The sequence below is a fragment of the Stegodyphus dumicola genome, chromosome 8, assembly GCF_044657685.1.
Source record: "Stegodyphus dumicola isolate Sdum_Otavi_A_Nest chromosome 8, ASM4465768v1".
NCBI lineage: Eukaryota > Metazoa > Arthropoda > Arachnida > Araneae > Eresidae > Stegodyphus > Stegodyphus dumicola.
Window position 1 is genome coordinate 182700779 of NC_140775.1, and position 20559 is coordinate 182721337.

The 20559-nt window shown below is 35.8% G+C and overlaps 1 protein-coding gene across 2 annotated transcripts in view; it reads right to left on the bottom strand.

The window, feature by feature from the left end:
* Positions 1-3016: 3016 nt before the first annotated feature.
* LOC118191873 (LIM domain only protein 3-like) overlaps positions 3017-20559 on the bottom strand; it is a 265129-nt gene continuing 247586 nt past the window's right edge. For both annotated transcript variants that reach the window (XM_085822809.1, XM_085822808.1), the window contains one exon: positions 3017-5242. In XM_085822809.1, coding sequence (XP_085678935.1) covers positions 5002-5242 — 241 coding nt within the window. In that variant the 3' untranslated portion in view covers positions 3017-5001. The remainder of the gene's footprint in view (positions 5243-20559) is intronic.

Consider the following 20559-nt stretch of genomic DNA (forward strand, 5'->3'; position numbering starts at 1 on the left):
GATTCTTTGCGCCATTGCTGCAAGGAATGAAATTTAAATTTAAACAAATTTAAATTAAAATTTAACAAACAGGTAAAAAAGTAAAAAAGCAAATTTAAAGCCTAAAAAAAAGAAAAAAAGCCAAAATAATTTTAAAAAAAAATCTTTTTAAAAAATCTGCAAACATATAAAAGATTTAATTCTCGAACTAATCTACAATATCATTTAAATGCAGAAGCATAAGCAAATCAAGTAAAAAACTGGGAATTTAAATGTTATTGCTAATTAATTCGCTAAATTAATAAAAAAATGAACTATTGTATTAAACTATTTAAGTTAATTAAACTAAATTATTTAGAGAGCGAGTTTAAAATAAAAACAAAACTATTAGAAAAAGAAAGTTGTTTTTAATGAAAAAAAAAAAGAGAGAACGAAACCATCTGAAATCAGCGCATACGCTAGATTTGGCGCGCTGTTAAATGGGCGCGTTTGCTAGATTTGGCTCTTTTGCGCATACATTTTCGCTGCAATTTTTTTACGGTCTTCAAAACGGAATAGTATCAATACTTCTATTCAAATTCCAATTTCTGACTGCTCCTCTGGTAATTACTTATCGAATTTATCAAAATCTGAATAAATCCTTTCTTTGCGCTCCATATATAAAACTAATTCATTTTTTGATAAAATCGGAAGTAACACTATTTCTGAAGCATTGTAAAGGCCGCTTTTACTCTACCACGCAGTTTAATTTTGCTAGCTTGATAATAAGTAATCGAAGTATCGAAAGTCAAAATGAAAACAATATAATATATATATATATATATATAAGCGTCAAAAGTCAAAATTTAATGAAAAATGGAAAATAAATATGCACTTATCTGTCTCTTAATTGCTGACGAACTTCCAATCTCGCTGCTGTGCTTCCAAGTGTTTATTGGCCGTAGATCAAATGGCGCCGAAATTGAATGAGAAGTTTCGTTTTTCGAAGTAATGTTAATGAATTCAGCTACTCCCAGTTTATACAAATCTAACTGTAAACAAATAGTAATTAAAGATCCATACGTAAACATCTAATAGTAATCCAACAACGTCGTTCAATTAAGAATAAGTTTTAAAACAGTTACACGCCAACTAAATTCTAACGATCGAATTCTACAGACGATAACTGGAAAATGTGTTGCCAACGCAGGGCAATGAACAGATGTAAATTAATTACAAGAGGCATTAAACTAAACAACTAGTGACACAGATAGCTTGCAAACTGAATCCAAAACTCAGCACGGAAACTTTTATTAGCCAAAAGGAAAATTTGGAAACCGTATTTTTTCCCCTTTCTTCCATGTTTTTATTTCTGAATGCGTCACATTTTTCACTCTTGCTTCTGTCCTGCCAACTGCTAATATTTGCTGATATTTATTTTTTTTTTGGTTTTGTTGTAAAATGTTTGGCTATTAGAAATAAAAAAAAGTTTTAAGATTGGCCATAATTTTGGCCATTTTTGTGCTATTTTCTTTTACAATTTTACTAAGATTTTTGGACTGAAAATATGTCGTTAAATTACCGGCATTTTTTTTTCTCACTAACTCTAATTTCAACTCTGCGTGTTTCACAAAGGCTTGCACAAATAAGTTATAGTACTAATAAACTAAATAAACTAAAACAATAAATAATCGTAATTGATTACCAGTACTTAAGACAATCTGTAAGCCAAAAATACCTAATCTTTATACAAAATGTTAAAAAAGTTCTTGTGAAGGGTATGTGAGTTCAGTTAACATTTGTGGTTCTTCGTGTTTGAAATAAATGAAATAAGAATATATATTTTCATCCAATTATTTTATTAACACATTTACCATCAAATATATTTACAATACATTTTGTGGAAGCAACCTCTACTTTACAGTTTAATATTTTTCAATAAATTCAGCTTTGTACATAGAGGCAATGACTATATTAACTTGAATGTGGCATTCCAATTTTTTTTTCTATCCTCCATTTACAAATACATACACTGATACTGACTAATATATCAGTGGCTGACGCTGTTTTTGATCAAGCATTTATCATACACAAGGACAAGCTGGGGAAACACATGATGTGTACTTATCAGCATTATAGTCACTAAAAATGCTATTTCTGGAAAAAAAAAAAAACGCAAGTTCAATTATATTGACGAAATTTTCTTTCTTGTGGTATTAAATAAATATATAAATAATGTTTTTTGCTTACATAAGCACGCACTGATAAAGTGAGTAACATAATTATTGAAATACTTCAATAACGAATTAGTTCATATTTATAAGTTTTATTTTTATACGTTTATGTTTTAAAATTCATTTTCAGATTTATTTATTTAAAAGCATAAAATATGTCAAGATTTTATCAATACATATTTATTATTTTCTTTCAGTAAATGTTTATTAGGTTGTTTATTTTTCTTTATTTTATATTTGTGGTAGTATTCTCATGTCGTATTTTACTGATTTATTTTATCATCTTATTTTACTGATTTATTTAATTATATTCATTTATGAGCATTCAATAATTTCATTTACCAGCATTTCTTTCCTTAATAATAGTTTTTAATCCATTCATTTTTACATTATGTTTAACATGTCACTAATCTTTTATTTTTTAAAAAAACATTTCTTAAAGTTTTATGTTTAGTTTATGTTTAGTTTTTGTTAAATTTGAATTTTTTTTTTTTTTTTTTTTTTTTTTACGCAAATGTAGTAAATATTAAAAGAAATGTCTCTCATTTTCCAGATTCATGAGAATTTATCACTTGTATTTCTTTAAATTTTACCTGACAATGATGTTGGACTTTTAAAATTTAAACTGGCTGTTAAAATTTAAATAAATTTATAGTAGAATATAATTTTTAGAGACACTCTAAACAAGATTATGCTATCATTATGCATTGCTAATTTTCATATTCATTGTTTATGAGGTTAGTAAGAATTAAATTTTAATATTTTCTGTAGATGAAAGAAAAATACTCCAAACTGAGTAAAATTTGACCTAAAAGTGACATTAGTTCTTTTTTTTTTTTTTTTTTTTTTTTTTTTTTAATACGAATCTTAAAGTCAATTGGACTACATAAGATATTCCCCAACTGGATATACTTTGAACCCTCTCGCGACGACCACCTCTGTAAAACGATCACTTCCAAAAGTGATCAGTATTTCCAATAATATATAATATTTAATATGTGATAAATAAGCAGTTGACTTATTTATAACACCGATACTAAATATGAGACCTTATTAAAATGACCATTTCCAAATACGACCCAAATCGACTGGAATCATAGGTGGTCGTCTTAGGGAGGGTTCATTCTATTATAGGTGTTATCGTTATTATTAATGTTATCATTATTTCAGCTCATTGGCTAATGTATTTTGTGGTCTTCGTGCTAGATTTAGAATATTAACCTATGAATATTAGATTCCCTCCTTTTTTAAAATTATATAAAAACTACACATTAAATATATTTCTTTTAGATTGTCTGCATTTGATTAAATTTGAGATTTTAAATCTCAGAATTTTAGTTTTTAGGAGGAAATTTTAAAATATTTAACTATCTACCGTATATACCCGCGTATAAGTCGATACCGCGTATAAGTCGACCCCCCCACTTCGACATACAAAACTCATAGAATATAAGAAACTCGCGTATAAGTCGACCCCCCACTTCCGAAATCGATCGAGAAACTTCAAAAAAAAATTTTTAAGTACTACATTTATTCAAAATCATCTGAGAAAAAAAAAGCTACGATAAAAAATACCTTGGTAAATAAACAAAATCAAAATCCTTCAACGTCCGATTCATGGTCAGATTCACCAAACCTTTCATAGAACTCTTCTGTCGTCATTGGCTCGTCATCATACATATTGGGATAACTGGATAATTGGGGAAAAATGATCTTATATAGTAGCCTTCTAGAATTTGTTCCGGAAAAGATTCGCGTACGTAAAATCTATCTGCATTTTCCCTTTTTAAAAGTTAAAAGAAATATTCAAAACTGTTCAGTTATTGCGTGGGCTATTTTTTTAAATTTTGACGTGTACGCATGAACAATAACTATTATAAAGACTTATACGTACGTAAAAACTATCTGCAATTCTCTTTTCTTGGCGTGTTGGCGAAACTTTTTTTATTGCTGGATATTGATCGGTTGTTCGGGGGCCGAAAATTCTTTGGTTTAATCAAAATTTACTATAGTTAAAGTATGAAACTCTGTGATTAGTTCGTCGCATAATTTAAGTCATGAAATTACTTCAAGTAAGTGACTTATTTGATAAGTCGTCCAATTTGAGTGCGGGAAGAAAACTGCAATATATAAAGAAATTTTTGAACTTCCGATTCTTTTAATTTTTTATGGCCCCGCGTATAAGTCGACCCCCCCCCCACTTTGAAGTCTTTTTTTTTGTGTCCAAAATATCTCGACTTATACGGTATGTTTATAATTACAGAATTATTTTGTCTAAACTGAATTTTACTTTTCCTCCTCATTTATGACCAATTGTTTAGCGAATTTGCATTTGTAAGCCATAGGTCAATTAATATGCCTATGTTTTAATAAATTTTAAGCAGAGAATTTTATTTGTATTTTCAGAAAATCGTTTCAACGGTAACGCATATGTATAATGCTGGTTTCTTTTACTATGTAAAGAATGATTATTGAAGATAAGAAGCTGTAAAACAATAAGATTAAAACAAATAAGAATTACAATATTTTAAAATGCTCATTCCTTGTGGTAGAAGATAAATTCTAGATTCTTCCCAGTGAATCACCACCAGAGTTGTACCTTATTATTTCCCCGTGATATTTGCTTGTCAATGTAGTAATTCTCGATACGTTAGCCACTTCGAATTACAAGCGAGGCTTACAAGTGGCAAATGGTCAAAATAATGTTCATCTGAGATTCACCTCTTTTTTGTTTTATAAAATAATGCCTCTTTTAAGCGCGTAAAACATTTCTGAAGAAAGTCCAACAGTGGATCAAACAGTTCACAGGCTAGTGCCCATCACTGATGAGAGAACTTGGACTTCTGAGAGAACTCGGGCTTCCATAGCCACTGGAAGCGTCGTCCACAGTCGGCGACAAAGGAGTGAGACTGTCTGTTTGTCTCTGGATCTGGTCAAGACTATTATAGGTGGAATAGCTGGGCAACGAGGCGAAGAGAACCCGCTCTTCGTAGTCGTACTCGCATAGCACCTTGTTGTCGAAAAGGTAGAACCGATCACCCACGCAAAACCTATAGAAAGAATAAGAACATTGTTCTGTCAAACACACTTTACATACATGGATCATCTTGATACACAGTGTCCATCAGAAAAATGCAGTTATTATCTACGTATTTGTTTCGGAGTTGAACTGAATTGCTTTTTCAATCTGTAGCATGGTGTTTGTTCAATGTGAGTCAGTATTCTCGTGAGTAGCACATGATGTATGGCAGTTAATCAGAATGGTCTCGGCGGACCTTACTTATCACCAGCTGAGTTGCTGTCTCGCCTGTTATACGACTATCAGCATTTGTACTTAATTGGAGGAGCATTCTATTGTCTCTAGGCCTTTCCCCCGGAGGTTGACGCAGGTAAATCCCTGGGAAGTACTCGTTAGGATCTTTACCTAGGCAGTCTCAACCACGTGGGCAAACAAACAGACTTCATAGAAGGCCTGAGGGTCCTCGGGACAGAGTAAGGTTCGGCAGGGACCGTACTGTCTGCCCTTGCTCTGTGGGGTCGCCACATTGTAGATTGATCATGTGGCGGGACGGCACATAATTCTGATTGGCGCCTAGAGGCAGCCTTAGGACAGAAGCTGTCCCGTTTCACCTTGCGTGTCAAAAATCTCTATAGAATATAAAAATTTGTAGTGGAATTTATAAAGTTACTTCAGAAGATGAGGGTATGTGACCTGTGGTTATTAAAGATACTTTAGTGCTTGAGGAACTTTGTCGTGTAGCTCAGGAAACCGGTTATGCTGGAGGTCCTTTGTCAAGAAATTGCAGCGACGTGTGCAGCAATCCTCGCGGGCACACTGGCCAAAGTTGTTTAAGGGGACTCATACACCTTAAACCCCTCATGATCTTCGAATATGTGACTGTTGCAAGAATTGGGATATTTTATTTATTTTAAAAGCAATTACTTCCAACCTTTTACAGCTGACTGCATAATATAGTTGCTTTGGAAACTAGTAACCAGAAAGATTGTGTTGCCACAAATATTTTTGTAATTTAATCCTCTTTGTGACAAAATATTTCGCCATGCTTCCACCTTGCGCGCATGGTATTTTAAAAATGGCTAATGGTACATACTTGAAATTTGATGAAATTCTTTATATGGGCATTATTTTTTAACTGAACCAACAGTCTGATGAATATTTTAATATTGAAAAATTTTATGGACGAAAACATTACAAATTTTGTAAATAAAATACATTTTATAAACTCAACTCAAAATAAAATAAAAATTTAACATAAAATTTTTAGAATTTTAGGTTCACGGTAGTTTCCAAATGTTATAAAAGCTATATATTAAATATGGAATTAAATTATGAAACAAAATGTTTTAAACTGTGCGCGCAAGTTGGAAACATGACGAAAAATGTTGTCACAAAGCGGATTAAATTATAAAAATATTTGTGGCAACACAACCTTTCTGATTACTATTTCAGAAAGCAGCTATATTATGTAGTCAGCTGTAAAAGGTTGGTAGTAATTGCTTTTAAAATAAATAAATTATCCTAATTCTTGCAACAGTCACCTATTCGAACATCCTATGGGCTTTAAAGTGTATGAGTCCCCTTTTAAGCAGACGCTAGCCGTTCACGTGTCCGGGTGCTAAAGGCCACCATTCTGACACTTCGAGCACTCTAAGCAGCTGTACCAGTACAGTTTCAGGAAGATGGTATTAAGGCTAACCTAGTCCATTATATGTATAGTAGTTATATTAACCTATAATTAAGTTCGGCATTAACACACAACAAAGAATTTTCTTTCGTTGAAGAGCGCATACATTTTTCTGACGGACCCTGAAAAATTTTTATTATTGCCATTAATAACAAATCAGTTGGATAAATTATACCACGTTACATCATATTTATTGCGATAATCCTGCATAGCTATTATGTATGATTCCAAAACTTTAAGCCATCGCTAAGCTTCATTGTTAAAGATTGAACCATTAAATTGGCATCCTTTAAAAAATAGTGTTACGAATTTGGTATTTAAAAAGCTAATGTTAGTTCAATTATAAATTAAATGGTTTTATTTCTCGCGCAGTGCAGCGCGTGACGAATATTAAAAGAAAGCTAAGCCGGAAAAATTAAAAATACAAGAGCGCCTGCGTTAAATAAATAAATATCTCTTTTTGATTTCGAGAAAGCGCTGGAAAATTCTAGCGCGTGATTTTAAAATCTTATAAAAGGAGGAAAACATCTCAGTTTGTAGTAGTTGCTTAGTTTGTTGTTGTTTAGAAAACTACTGTTGTTGATTGTAGCGAATTCGCGGATTAGCGTTCTTTAGCTGTTTTGAATTACGTTCTATTGACATTTGAGTAGTTAAAAGAAAACTACTGTGAGATATTGTAATACTGCATGATAATTTGAGAAAATTTAAGCATTTTTGTTGTGATAATAATAAATTTTTGTTCATTTTTCATCGGACTTGTGCATTCATTTCATAACGAACCCGTACGCACGCAACAATTTTTGGTGTCAGAAGTGGGATTTGAATGCCAATAACAAGAGCGATGGAAGAACAATTGAGACAGCTCATTAGTGCTTTTGCTGCATTCCAAGAAAAGATGGAAGCTGGTCAAGCATCATTTAAGGAAGAAATGAAATTGGGCCAGGAATCCGTTAAGGAAGAAATGAAATTGGGCCAGGAATCCGTTAAGGAAGAAATGAAATTGGGCCAGGAATCCGTTAAGGAAGAAATGAAATTGGGCCAGGAATCCGTTAAGGACGAAATGAAAGCCGTTCAAGCTGGTCAAGAAGAAATGAAAAGAGAAATTACTTGCATAATAGAAAATAAATTTGAAGGTATGGAAGGCAGAATTGACGCAGTTGAAAATAAAGTTGGACATATTGAAGAAAGAGTTTCTTCGGTGAAAGAAGAAATAGAAGAAAGAGTTTCTTCTGTAAAAGAACAAATTGACGAGAGAGTTTCTGCAGTTGCCAAAGAAATGGATACGTTGCCAAAGAAATTCGTAGCGTCGGCAGGGAGCAGGAGTGATGATTTTAAATTCTTACCAATGCCTGCTCGTCCACCTCTGAAGCTATCCACATATGATGGGAAGACCTCCTGGCAGGTGTATAAGACACAATTTTCTATCGTTGCGGATGCGAATGGATGGGATTCCCAAGCTAAGGCCTGTCATCTCGCCGCTTCTTTAAGAGCCGACGCAGCGGATATCCTTCAGACTCTTCCCGAAAACAAAAGGTTAGATTTCGAAGCTCTGTCCGGCGCCTTGGAGTTGCGCTTTGGGGAGAAGTGTTTAAAAGACTACAGCAGGCTCCAATTAAAATCTCGTCAACAGAAGCCTACCGAAACACTTCAGGAGCTCGCCACGGATGTTGAAAGGCTGTCCCATCTCGCCTTTTCGGAATGCCCGACAGAAACAAGGGAAATCCTGTCCTTGCAATACTTTATCGACGGCATCCGAGATACTGAAGCTCTACGAATGGCGGATGTAAAAGATTTAAAAAGTGCTCTAGTGTACGCCATGAAATTTGAGGCAGCCCAGCAAGCCACTCGTCGAGACCGCCACCCAGTCAGAGCTGCTCAAGTCCAGGAGCCAGGGGATCAAGTCACCGCTCGACTTGACGATTTAACTAGACAACTGAACGCCTTGAGACGGAATATTGGTGAGAAGAAACCGACCGTTAAGTGCTGGAACTGCGGTGCTGAAGGACACATACGACGAAACTGCAAAACACCCCAGGGTACTGATGTTAAGACCGCTTCTAACAAGCAGCAGGGAAACTAATTAGTGGCCATCTCGCGGGGCGGAGGTTGCCAGATAATGAAAAGCCCCCGTTTAAAGCGCTTCAGATTTCTGCAGTGAGAGGCGGCAGTAATGGACTTTTCATAATAGGACATATTAATGGAGTTCCGTGCAATATGACTATAGATACAGGAGCCAACGTCACCATCATCCGAAAAGATTTGGCTCAACAACTAGGAAACAAACTTATCTGGACGCCGCCCTGCGTTACCCTCCAGACTGTGTCCGGTGAGAAGATCGACATCGACGGAAAAGTAAATGTTAACATCACGTTTGGAAGTGCCGCTTACCATCACACGGCATATGTAGCAGAGATCACTGATTCTTGCATACTCGGATTGGACTTTCTAAGGAAATACAATTTTTCCTTGGATTTTAAAAATAACGAATTGCATTCTACATCTGAGGACATAGCGTTATTTCTCGTTAATGATGAAGAAGTTAAATCTGTCCATAAAATCATAGCACAAGACTATATTACAATACCGGCAAGAACAGAAATTTTACTTCCTGGATCCATAGCCGAAAATAGAAATTTCCGCTACGGCATCATAGAATATCCCAATAACTGTAATATCCCAAAAGGAGTATTAGTAGCCTCAACACTCGTCGACCTATCCAGAACGGTTATCCCGGTGAGAGTCGCCAATGTAACTGAAAAGTCGAGAGTTATTAAGAAAGGTGAAGTGGTTGCAACATGTACTCCAGTAACCAGCGTTGAAAAAAAGAGTAACATCCCAGAATCCGTGTCCTCAGAGAGCATTACATCGGAGTTATTGCAGAATGCACAATTAAACGATAAAGAGAAAAATGCTGCCGATCGCGTCATTAAAGATCTTCAAGTTGTTTTCTCCCGCTCGTCTTCTGACGTGGGTCGAACTAGTTTGACACAACATAGAATAGATACTGGCGATCATCCCCCGATCAAGCAACATCCAAGACGTCTACCGTTTGCTAAACAGGAAGAGGTGCGAACACTGTTAAAAGATATGGAAGAAGGCGATGTCATCGAGCCTTCAGCGAGTCCATGGGCATCTCCCATCGTTCTCGTCAGAAAGAAAGACGGCTCAACAAGATTTTGCGTTGACTATCGCCGGTTGAATGAGGTTACGAAGAAAGACAGTTACCCTCTTCCTAGAATTGATGACATTCTAGACACTCTTTCTGGAAGCAAGTGGTTCTCAACACTTGATTTAAAGAGTGGGTATTGGCAGGTAGAAATCCATCCTGATGACCGAGAAAAGACGGCATTTACTACGGGACAAGGACTTTGGCAGTTCAAAGTGATGCCGTTTGGACTGTGTAATGCGCCGGCAACATTCGAACGTCTTATGGAGACTGTTTTGAAAGGCCTTTCTTACGAAGCCTGTCTGATATACCTGGACGATATAATCATCGTCGGAAAGAGTTTTGAAGAGCATCTAGAAAATCTTAGAAAGGTGCTTCAGAAACTGAAAGAGGCCAATCTGAAGCTGACTCCCGCTAAATGCAAATTGTTTCGAAAGGAAGTGACTTACCTGGGACATGTCATCTCTGCAGAAGGTGTGCGCACGGATCTTGAAAAGGTATCAGCGGTTAAATCCTGGACGCGTCCCGAAAATGTCCATCAGCTGAGAAGCTTCCTAGGGCTTTGCACCTACTATAGGAGATTCGTGAAGAACTTTTCTTCCATCGCAAGACCACTTCACAAGCTGACAGAGAGCAAGCAAAGATTCTTGTGGACAAAGGAATGCGAGGATGCATTTAACAACTTAAAGGAAGCTTTGACATTTGCTCCAATCCTGACGTATCCTCAGCTCGACAGACCATTTATTCTCGACACCGACGCGAGCAATGAAAGTGTCGGTGCTGTTTTGTCCCAAGAAATAGACGGCCAAGAACGTGTAGTAGCTTACTGGAGCAAGTGCCTGTCTAAACCGGAGAGGAATTACTGTGTCACAAGGAAAGAGTTGCTCGCCATAGTCAAAGCTGTAGAACATTTCCATCATTATCTATACGGGAGAAAATTCCTCCTCCGCACGGACCATGCCTCATTGGCGTGGCTTTTAAATTTCAAAAATCCTGAGGGTCAAATAGCCAGGTGGATACAGAGACTCCAAGAATATGACATCACTATCCGTCATCGTAAGGGATCATCACACGGAAACGCCGACGCCCTGTCTAGAAGACCTTGCCAAGAAAACTGCCGATATTGTTCCAGGGTGGAAGCGAAATACGAGCTGCTGACTCCGGTCGCAAGACAAATTACAACATCAACATCGGCTGCTCGAGACCCGTGGAGTGATGATGAAGTCAGGAAAGACCAGCTGGAAGACCGCGACATTAAACCCATACTTGATTTAATAGAGTCATCAAACAGAAAACCTACATGGCAGGACATTTCTATCTGTAGTCCTACAACAAAACAATACTGGGCACTCTGGGATTCACTTCACATTCGAAACGGTGTCTTATACCGGAAATTCGAGTCGGATGATGGGAAGACGTTCCGATGGCAACTGATACTTCCAAGATCCCGGATTCCTGATGTCCTCAAAGAACTACATAACAGCCCTACAGGAGGTCACTTTGGAATTATGAAGACCTTACAGAGAGTTCGTGAGCGCTTTTACTGGAATAATGCAAAGAATGACGTGCAAAAGTGGTGCCGATCTTGCGATGCCTGTGCAGGTCGGAAAGGACCGAGGAAACGCAGCCGAGACAGACTGCAACGTTACAACGTAGGTGCGCCTTTTGAACGTATCGCCTTTGACATCCTGGGACCTCTGCCACGAACTGCTGATGGCAACAAATACATACTCGTTGTCATTGATTACTTCACCAAGTGGCCTGAAGCTTATCCTATTCCTGATCAAGAGGCAGTCACAGTAGCTGAGGTAATGATACAGCACTGGATTTCCAGGTTCGGAGTGCCTCTTCAGTTACATTCCGATCAGGGAAGGAATTTTGCCTCGGCAGTAATCAAAGAACTATGCAAACTACTTGGCATTGACAAAACTCAAACGACGCCATTGCATCCCCAGTCGGACGGCATGGTAGAGAGGTTCAATCGAACCATCCTTAATAACCTCTCATTAGTGGTTTCCAGAAGCCAACAGGACTGGGACAAGAAATTACCACTCTTTTTACTGGCTTACCGCAGTGCTGTCCACGAGACTACCGGCTATTCTCCATCACAGATGCTCTTCGGTCTTGACCTTCGTCTGCCTTGTGATCTATTGTTTGGCCGCCCTCCGGATGCTCCTTCATCGTCTGAGGAATATATTCAAGATCTCCAGGCCCGGTTTGAAGTGATGCACAATTTTGCACGAGAGCGAGTCAACTTGGCGACGGAGAAGATGAAGACCCGATACGACACAAGAGCTACTGAATATCAATTCCACGAAGGAGACAAGGTGTGGTTGTGGAATCCGACTCGACGGAAAGGACTTTGTCCGAAATTACAGTCACCTTGGGATGGGCCGTACACAGTCCTAAACAGGCTGAATGACGTCGTGGTTCGGATTCGTAAGTCTTCGAACTCTAAACCTAAAGTCGTTCATTACGACAGGTTAGCTCATTACTATGGCCATAGTACTTAATGTAAATAATTGTAAATAGTATCAAACCATGGTCCTTTTTGTTTTTAAATGTGTATTTGATTTGATTTGTATTTAGTATTTGATTTGCATTTAGTATTTGATTTGTATTTAGTATTTGTTTTGTATTTAGTATTTGATAGGATTTTATTTGTTTAAGTTAGTTATTGCATTTATTGTTTATATTGTTTGATATTGTAATGTAATGTTTATGCCTCAGTTGCATTTATGCCACAGTTGTAAGTTTAGCTTCCTGTCCAGGGATTGTACTGCCCGGGACGTGCAGTCCTTGGGAAGGGGGCAGTGTTACGAATTTGGTATTTAAAAAGCTAATGTTATTTCAATTATAAATTAAATGGTTTTATTTCTCGCGCAGTGCAGCGCGTGACGAATATTAAAAAAAAGCTAAGCCGGAAAAATTAAAAATACAAGAGCGCCTGCGTTAAATAAATAAATATCTCTTTTTGATTTCGAGAAAGTGCTGGAAAATTCTAGCGCGTGATTTTAAAATCTTATAAAAGGAGTAAAACATCTCAGTTTGTAGTAGTTGCTTAGTTTGTTGTTGTTTAGAAAACTACTGTTGTTGATTGTAGCGAATTCGCGGATTAACGTTCTTTAGCTGTTTTGAATTACGTTCTATTGACATTTGAGTAGTTAAAAGAAAACTACTGTGAGATATTGTAATACTGCATGATAATTTGAGAAAATTTAAGCATTTTTGTTGTGATAATAATAAATTTTTGTTCATTTTTCATCGGACATGTGCATTCATTTCATAACGAACCCGTACGCACGCAACAATATTATCATTTTTAAAAGATTTATAGTTTGAAGCTAAATTTATAACTAATGAATTAGAGAAAATAAAAGCTGCACTATAATTCTATATTTGTTAGCGATTTCATCTGTTTAATTATTCTTTACACACCAAAGGGTTTTCCCACTATTCTATATATATCATTACGGTTGGTTCCATTTCCTTGTGATAAATAAGCAGTTGACTTATTTGTTTAATAAATCAGGTTTACCTGATTCTTTGCCTCACAAACGGAAGTGAAGTGGCTAGTGAAGCGGAACTACGGTATCGAAGGACACAGGTTCGAATTTCGAGAAGACACAGATACTTGTAAATGAATAGTGTCTCTCGAACTTGAGACACTCCGTCCTATTTCAGACTTCTAAACCTCCCTACGCTTTGTAAATTCTATCAACTTAATTTTTCAGTTTTCATCATTATTTGCTTCCACAGACGGTGCAACTTTCACGTTCGCTTTACGTTTCTTGGATGTAAATACAATCGTGGCTTTACCTTTGTCGCGGATGTTTTGGCTGCTGATGAAGAAGGACCTGTATAGGTTGGTCCTCGAAATCGATAGAGTTGTAAGGATTATGTTAATTTTATTAACAGTTAATTTTTAAGTTAAAGTTCCTTTCCTGTCAAATTCTTAACTTCAACTTACTACTTCCGGCCAGAACGTAGTTTGGAATCTTGCTGAATATTTAATGACGAGAAGCGGTATTTAAATTACGAAGTTACTTACTGAGTCAGAGAGAATCAGAGTTTCTGATTTACGCGCGTCTGCCTGTTTGGCCACTCTCTCTCTCAAAGCTGTTATTACGCTCGGCCGTACTCAGGCCCTTGCTAAGCTTCGTAGTCAAATATGTTAAGGGGCCAGCTCGATTTGAACCTTAATAGCTTCGGCTATACTTCTTTAGTTAATCTTAGTTTTAGTTTAATTTTTAGTCTTTAAAGTTCAAATCCAAGTGCGGGCTTTGCTTGTACACTTCCAGGCGAAGTTTTGTTAAATCTTATTGGAATAATAAAGGGTTAGTTACCCTTCTATCTTGTTGTTTCTTGTCACCGAACTCAAGCTGTTATTCGCTTATTAGTTCTTAGATTCTTCACTTCCAACATTAACTCAGAATTCCAAAGTGAGGAACTCTACAGAGTTTTGACTAAGAATGCAAACCAAACACAAGATTGTCGCTTTATTAATTTTACGTTTATTCTTTCTTATTTCTTTTCTGCTAGATCTTCTAGGAAAGGTAAGTCATACCAATGTAAAGGATCTTACATTGGTATTCCTGCGATTCAACGTAGAGTATCATGGATTCCAATATAATTAATGCTTATATTGTTCTGCAACTTGGCTCAGTCTTATAGAAGTTAGATTTAGAAGCCTGACAATGAATTATTTAATATTTAGGGATCAATTTTAGTCTTAAAAAAAAGGGCTTTCTTCTTAAAGCAAAAACTAAAAGCTTTCAACGTTTTGTGTGTTATCTTTATTTATTAAATATCATGTTCTTCGCACTTAAACCCTAAAATTCAACAGCAATATCGCAAAGTAATTTTAAAATGAGCATAGTTTTAGAATTTCCGATACAGAATCTCGCGCGCTGGAGATAAAAATGCTGCCATTCCTCGCTTTAAAATCGTTGAGTTTGTTAATCAAAAATTCGTTAAAGTTTACAAAATATGAAATAGATAATAAAACAAATTGCAAATTCCAAACTTTGGCTTCCAGATGCCCATATGCGGGTGGAAACGCGCGCAACTCAAAATTGGATGGCTCTAGGTACCGTTGTTTTGTCACAATGCGAGAAACATACATACATTTATGCAGATTCTTCATTATTTAATTTCTTTAAATATAATACAGGACTCTAATATTTAGTGGCAACAATTTGAAAAGTGAACCGGTATTTATAGTGAATCAACGCAAAATGGCAAAACGAAATTAATAGATTTTCTAAGTTAAAGCCCTTTGGGCTAAAAAAAGAGGAAACTCCATTGAGCGTAAACAATATATCTCCGAGTTGTATATACTTACCTCAGATAAAAAGCTGAAGCTAATATAAAACCTTTTACGACGGCAAGCATTCTAAGTTCACACCTCTGAAAGTAACTAAAATTTTTGAGAACAAAACTGAATAACGAGTTTGAACATCACCCATAGCCCTGATTTCAAAAGTAACCCTCTCGCGACAGGAGACCAGAAATTCTCTGGAACTGTAGGCAGATATCATTGAGAAGTTTCACCGCATTTCATAAAATAAATTTGGTTGATAACTTAGGTTTGATTGATTTTGCAGATGCATTCAGGTTTGTAAATCACCTGCGAAAAATTGTTATGTTGACTTACAAAAAAGAAGTTTATGTAGAGAAATACATCCCAAAAAATTCTCTGAAGCTTTTGCAATACCATCTTATATATATCTGGAAATTTTTCAATTGTAACAAAACCATCTCAAGCCTGTTCTGCTCTGCCAAGTAGGGCCCCATTTACAAAACTGAATGTGTGGGGCAAAACCTCATATACAGGACCTTTTGTCGCGATTATTTAACGTAGCGATGTCACAGATGACGTGTACGTGTAATTGCCTTCATTTAAATTGATTTAAAGTAAAAGTAATTTTTTATGCTTTATTTTTAAATTATTAAATTAGAAGCTTCCACATATTAAACCATGATTTTATTTTCTCTGGGGAAAAAACAAACAAAATTGCGAATGAGGGGAAAATAACTTAATTTCTTCTTTTGTTTACTGGGGGGGGGTTAGAAAGCGCTTTCAGAATTTTTTTTCCTGTTTAGAATTTTGAATTTTCTAAAATTCTAAATTTGAAAAAGTATAATATATTTTAAAGCATGATAAGTATGAAAGCAAAGGCGGGGCAACAGTCTTGTCTGCCTTTTTGCGTATTTGCATGTCTACCTTTTTACAAATTCCATGTCTGTCCCTTTACATATTCCATGTCTGCCCCTTTACATATTCCATTGTCTGTCCCTTTACATATCCCATGTTTTCCCTTTTAAAAATTCCATGTCTGTCCTTTTGCATATTTGCTTGCATACCCTTTGCATATTTCATGTCTGCCCTTTTACGGATTCCATGTCTGCCCTTTTACAGACATGGAATATTTAAAAGGGAAGACATGGAATATGCAAAAAGGCAGACATGCAAATATGCAAAAGGGCAACAGGGCTGATGACCCGCTTTTGCTTTCATACTTATCCTGCTTTAAAATATATTATATTTTTTAAAATTTAGAGTTTTAGGAAATTCAAAATTCTAAACAGGAAAAAAAAAAAAAAAATCCGAGAGCGCTTTCTAATCCTCCCCCCAGAAACCAAAAGAAGAAATTAAGTTATTTCCCCCCCCAGTCCCAGTTTTGTTTGCTTTTCCCCCCAAAAAAATAAAACCATGGCTTAATATGTGGAAGCTTCTAATTTAATAATTTAAAAATAAAACATAAAAAAATTACTTTTGCTTTAAACAAATTTAAATGTTCCACGTCTGCCCTTTTGCATACTCCATGTCTGCCCTTTGCATATTCCGTGTCTACCCTTTTACATATTCCATGTCTACCCTTTTACATATTCCATGTCAGCTCTTTTGCATGCTTTTCTTTTGATCTCGAGGTACATGGTCTACCAATAGCTCAAGGTCTACCAATTGTAACATTTTAAATCCAATCACTCTTGATTACTGTAGTTGGGTTTACTTAACTTCATTCGTAAGATATATTTATGTTAATTAACCAGTCCTTTTATGCTACGAATCTGCACCGTCACTTCTATCTTTATTTCTTTCCCTTTTCCTTCCAGAATGCTAATTAGCTCGCATGTATTAAGTGAGGGTTTGAGATTGTTTTAGCCAGAGCGTGTCCCGCCTGCTGAAGACCACGTTACTAGTTCTTATTCCAAGTTAAGCTATGGCGTTGCTCTATTATTACCGACCGTGCTATCCCACGCCGGTGTAGGTTAAGCTCCAACTTCCGAGTTTAAATCTCTGTCTAGACTTTGTCTGATAGCTACTTAGCTCGATATAAAAATCTACTTTTGAGTTCACACCATAAATGCTGGCTGATTTGTAAGCACCGGCCGGGTCATCTGTTCACCTTACTTAGTTTTAAACAAAAGGGTCTTTTACACCCTTCATACGGCTCTGATGCAAATCTAATACGTAGCGAATGGTCGCTTAAGTAGGAGTCTTGATTTAGGGTATATTATCAAAAAATGTGAGACTTCACACATTTTTAACTATTTAAATACGATCCCTCATTCCTTATTTCGTGTGTCGGGTGCACTCATATTTCAACTACGACTATCAGACAGTGGCGTAGCTAGAGTTTTGCCTTTCGGGGCGGTCCCTGAATCAGCCGAAACAAATAAAGAAGGTCAGAATGATATATAGAGAAATAAATTAAAACTCTATTGCTTTTTTAGGAGAAAAAAAATAATTCCAAAATTTTAAAGTTATTAACCTAAAAGGGCGTTAGCCCAGAAAGCCTATCAATTTCGTTTTGGCATTCTGTGGCGTTTCACTTTTCAAATTGTTACCACCAAATATTATCGCCCTGCATTTTATTTAAAGACATTAAGTAAGGAAGAATTTGTATGAACGTATGTAGTATGTTTCTCGCACCGTGAAAAAAACAACGGTCATCGAATTTTAAATAACGTAGTCCTTCATTCGAATATGGGCATCTAAATGCCCACTTGGAATTTGTTTTATTCTCTATTTCATATTTTGTAAAGCATTTATGAGTGTTTGATTAAGAAACTCAACGACTTCAAAGTGATCAATGGCGACATTGTACGGAAGGAAAAAACATTTTTGTCTCCATCCCGCGAGACTGTGTATCGGAAATTCTTAAGATCTGTTCTTGTTAAAATTACTTTGCGATATTGCTGTTGAATTGAATTTTATGGTTTAAGTGCGAAGAACATGATATTTAATAAATAAAGGTAACGCACAAAACGTTAAATAAGCCTCTTTGGGCGTAATATAAAATCTGAAAGCTTTTAGATTTTTTTTTTAATTATTTTTCTTCGCCCCTTTTTTTGTGCGCTCTGTGTGTGTGTTTTGTTTTCAAAAGCATCGATGACATTGCAGAGGTTGCTCCATTTGCTGCAATGTAGAAATTATTAAAATATTTCTTAAATGTAAAATAAGCATTTACAGTTCTAAGAAACACTCTAAGTATTTCCATTTCGAAAATTCTTCTCGCCACCAGCAGCGCTTTCGGCAAATGTGAGGAAAATTCGTACTAATATTACAATATTAGGAGCTATGTTTTGGAAATTGTATTTTAGCAAAAGCTAGAAAAATTCAAAACGATCTCCATTCTAGGTTTTCGTTTCGTTGTCCCTAGCAGTAACGGAAGTAAAACTCCCGAAATAATTCTCTGTCAATAAAGAATTCTTCCTTATTAATTTCACCATGATCATAATTTAGTTTATAACAGAGTCATTAAAATTTTTATGAAGCATGAGATATGATTGAGCAATGCCCTCTCCAGGTCTCGAACCTGGACCTCTCAAATACACGCCGAGTGTGCTAACCGTTACACCACGAAGCATGCAGAAAAGGAGAAGAAAACACTACTGCATTCAAAAGTTTTGATGAAATAGAAAACATACAACAAGAGTATGTAGCTGTTGAAATCACTTGGTGATTTCTTTGACTATTTTACCTCCAGGTAAAACGATTTTTTTCTGTTTAACTCAGTACGCAATTCGAACATTATTATTCTCTGCGTGCTTCGACTATCCACATGATAAACCCCTACAAAATAATCTTTCCAAGTCTCCAAAAATAGACCGCTCCTCTCTAGTTATGCCTATGCACACTGCTATCATACCTAAATATCTATTCGGTTTACTTTCATCTGAGTTTATAAATTCTTTAATTCCATATTGAGTTATATCCATATTTAAAGCCTTACTTTGATGACCTTAAGGGGACTCGTACACCTTAAAACCCATAAGATCTTCGAATATGTGACTGTTGTAAGAATTGGGATAACTTATTTATTTTAAAAGCAAATACTTCCAACTTTTTACAGCTGACTACATAATATAGCTGCTTTCTGAAATAGTGATCAGAAAGTTTGTGTTGCCACAAATATTTTGATAATTTAATCCGCTTTTTGACAAAATGTTTCATCATGTTTCCACCTTGCGCGCACAGTTTAAAACATTCTGTTACATAATTTAATTCGATATTTAATACATAGCTTTTATAACATTTAGAAATTACTGTGAACCAAAAATTCTAAGAATTTCACGTTAAATTTTTATTTTATTTGTAGTCGAGTTTATAAAATGTATTTTATTAAAAAAAACCTGTAATGTTTCCGTCCATAAAATTTTTTAATATTAAAACATTCATCAGATTTTTGGTTCAGTTAAAAAATAGAGCTCATATAAAGAATTCCATCTAATTTCAAGTATGTACCATTAGCCATTTTTAAAATATCGTGCGCGCAAGGTGGAAACATGACGAAATATTTTGTCACAAAGCGGATTAAATTACGAAAATATTTGCGGCAACACAAACTTTCTGGTTACTAGTTTCCAAAGCAGCTATGTTATGTAGTCGGCTGTAAAAGGTTGGAAGTAATTGCTTTTAAAATAAATAAAGTATCCCGATTCTTGCAACAGTCACATATTCGTAGGGTGTTAAGGGGTTTAAGGTGTATGAGTCCCCTTAAATATTGTACCATTTCTTTGGTTCATTTTCCCTGTTAAAATTTTTTACTTTATTATTATACCTTAGTTAAGTTCTCATTTCTGTACATGAAAGGTCTACGAGAAGAAGCTTTTATTCTGTTTGCACAAAAATAACTGCTGAAAGAATGTGTATACTCCTTCTATTCTGACTGTTGCGTTCTAAAACAGTAAGTATTCCTGAAAGTTGCCTGAGTTCTGTCTTTACCCACTCTGAAAGGTAATCTGTTATAGAACGTACATCAAAGATTCCCGGATGTGTTTAATAATTTACTGTGATGGAATGGAAGGCACGGTAAAGAGGAAAGCGTAGTACCTACTTTAGTGCAGAAGTTCCTTCACAGGACATGCTGGTAGCATTTACTGTTTCTTTTTTGAAGTTGGAAATTCCCCCACTGATACACTTTGGCAGGACACAAAGAGCAAAAGCTTCACCATTGATTGTCTGAAGTGCTTCTTTCAATATTGA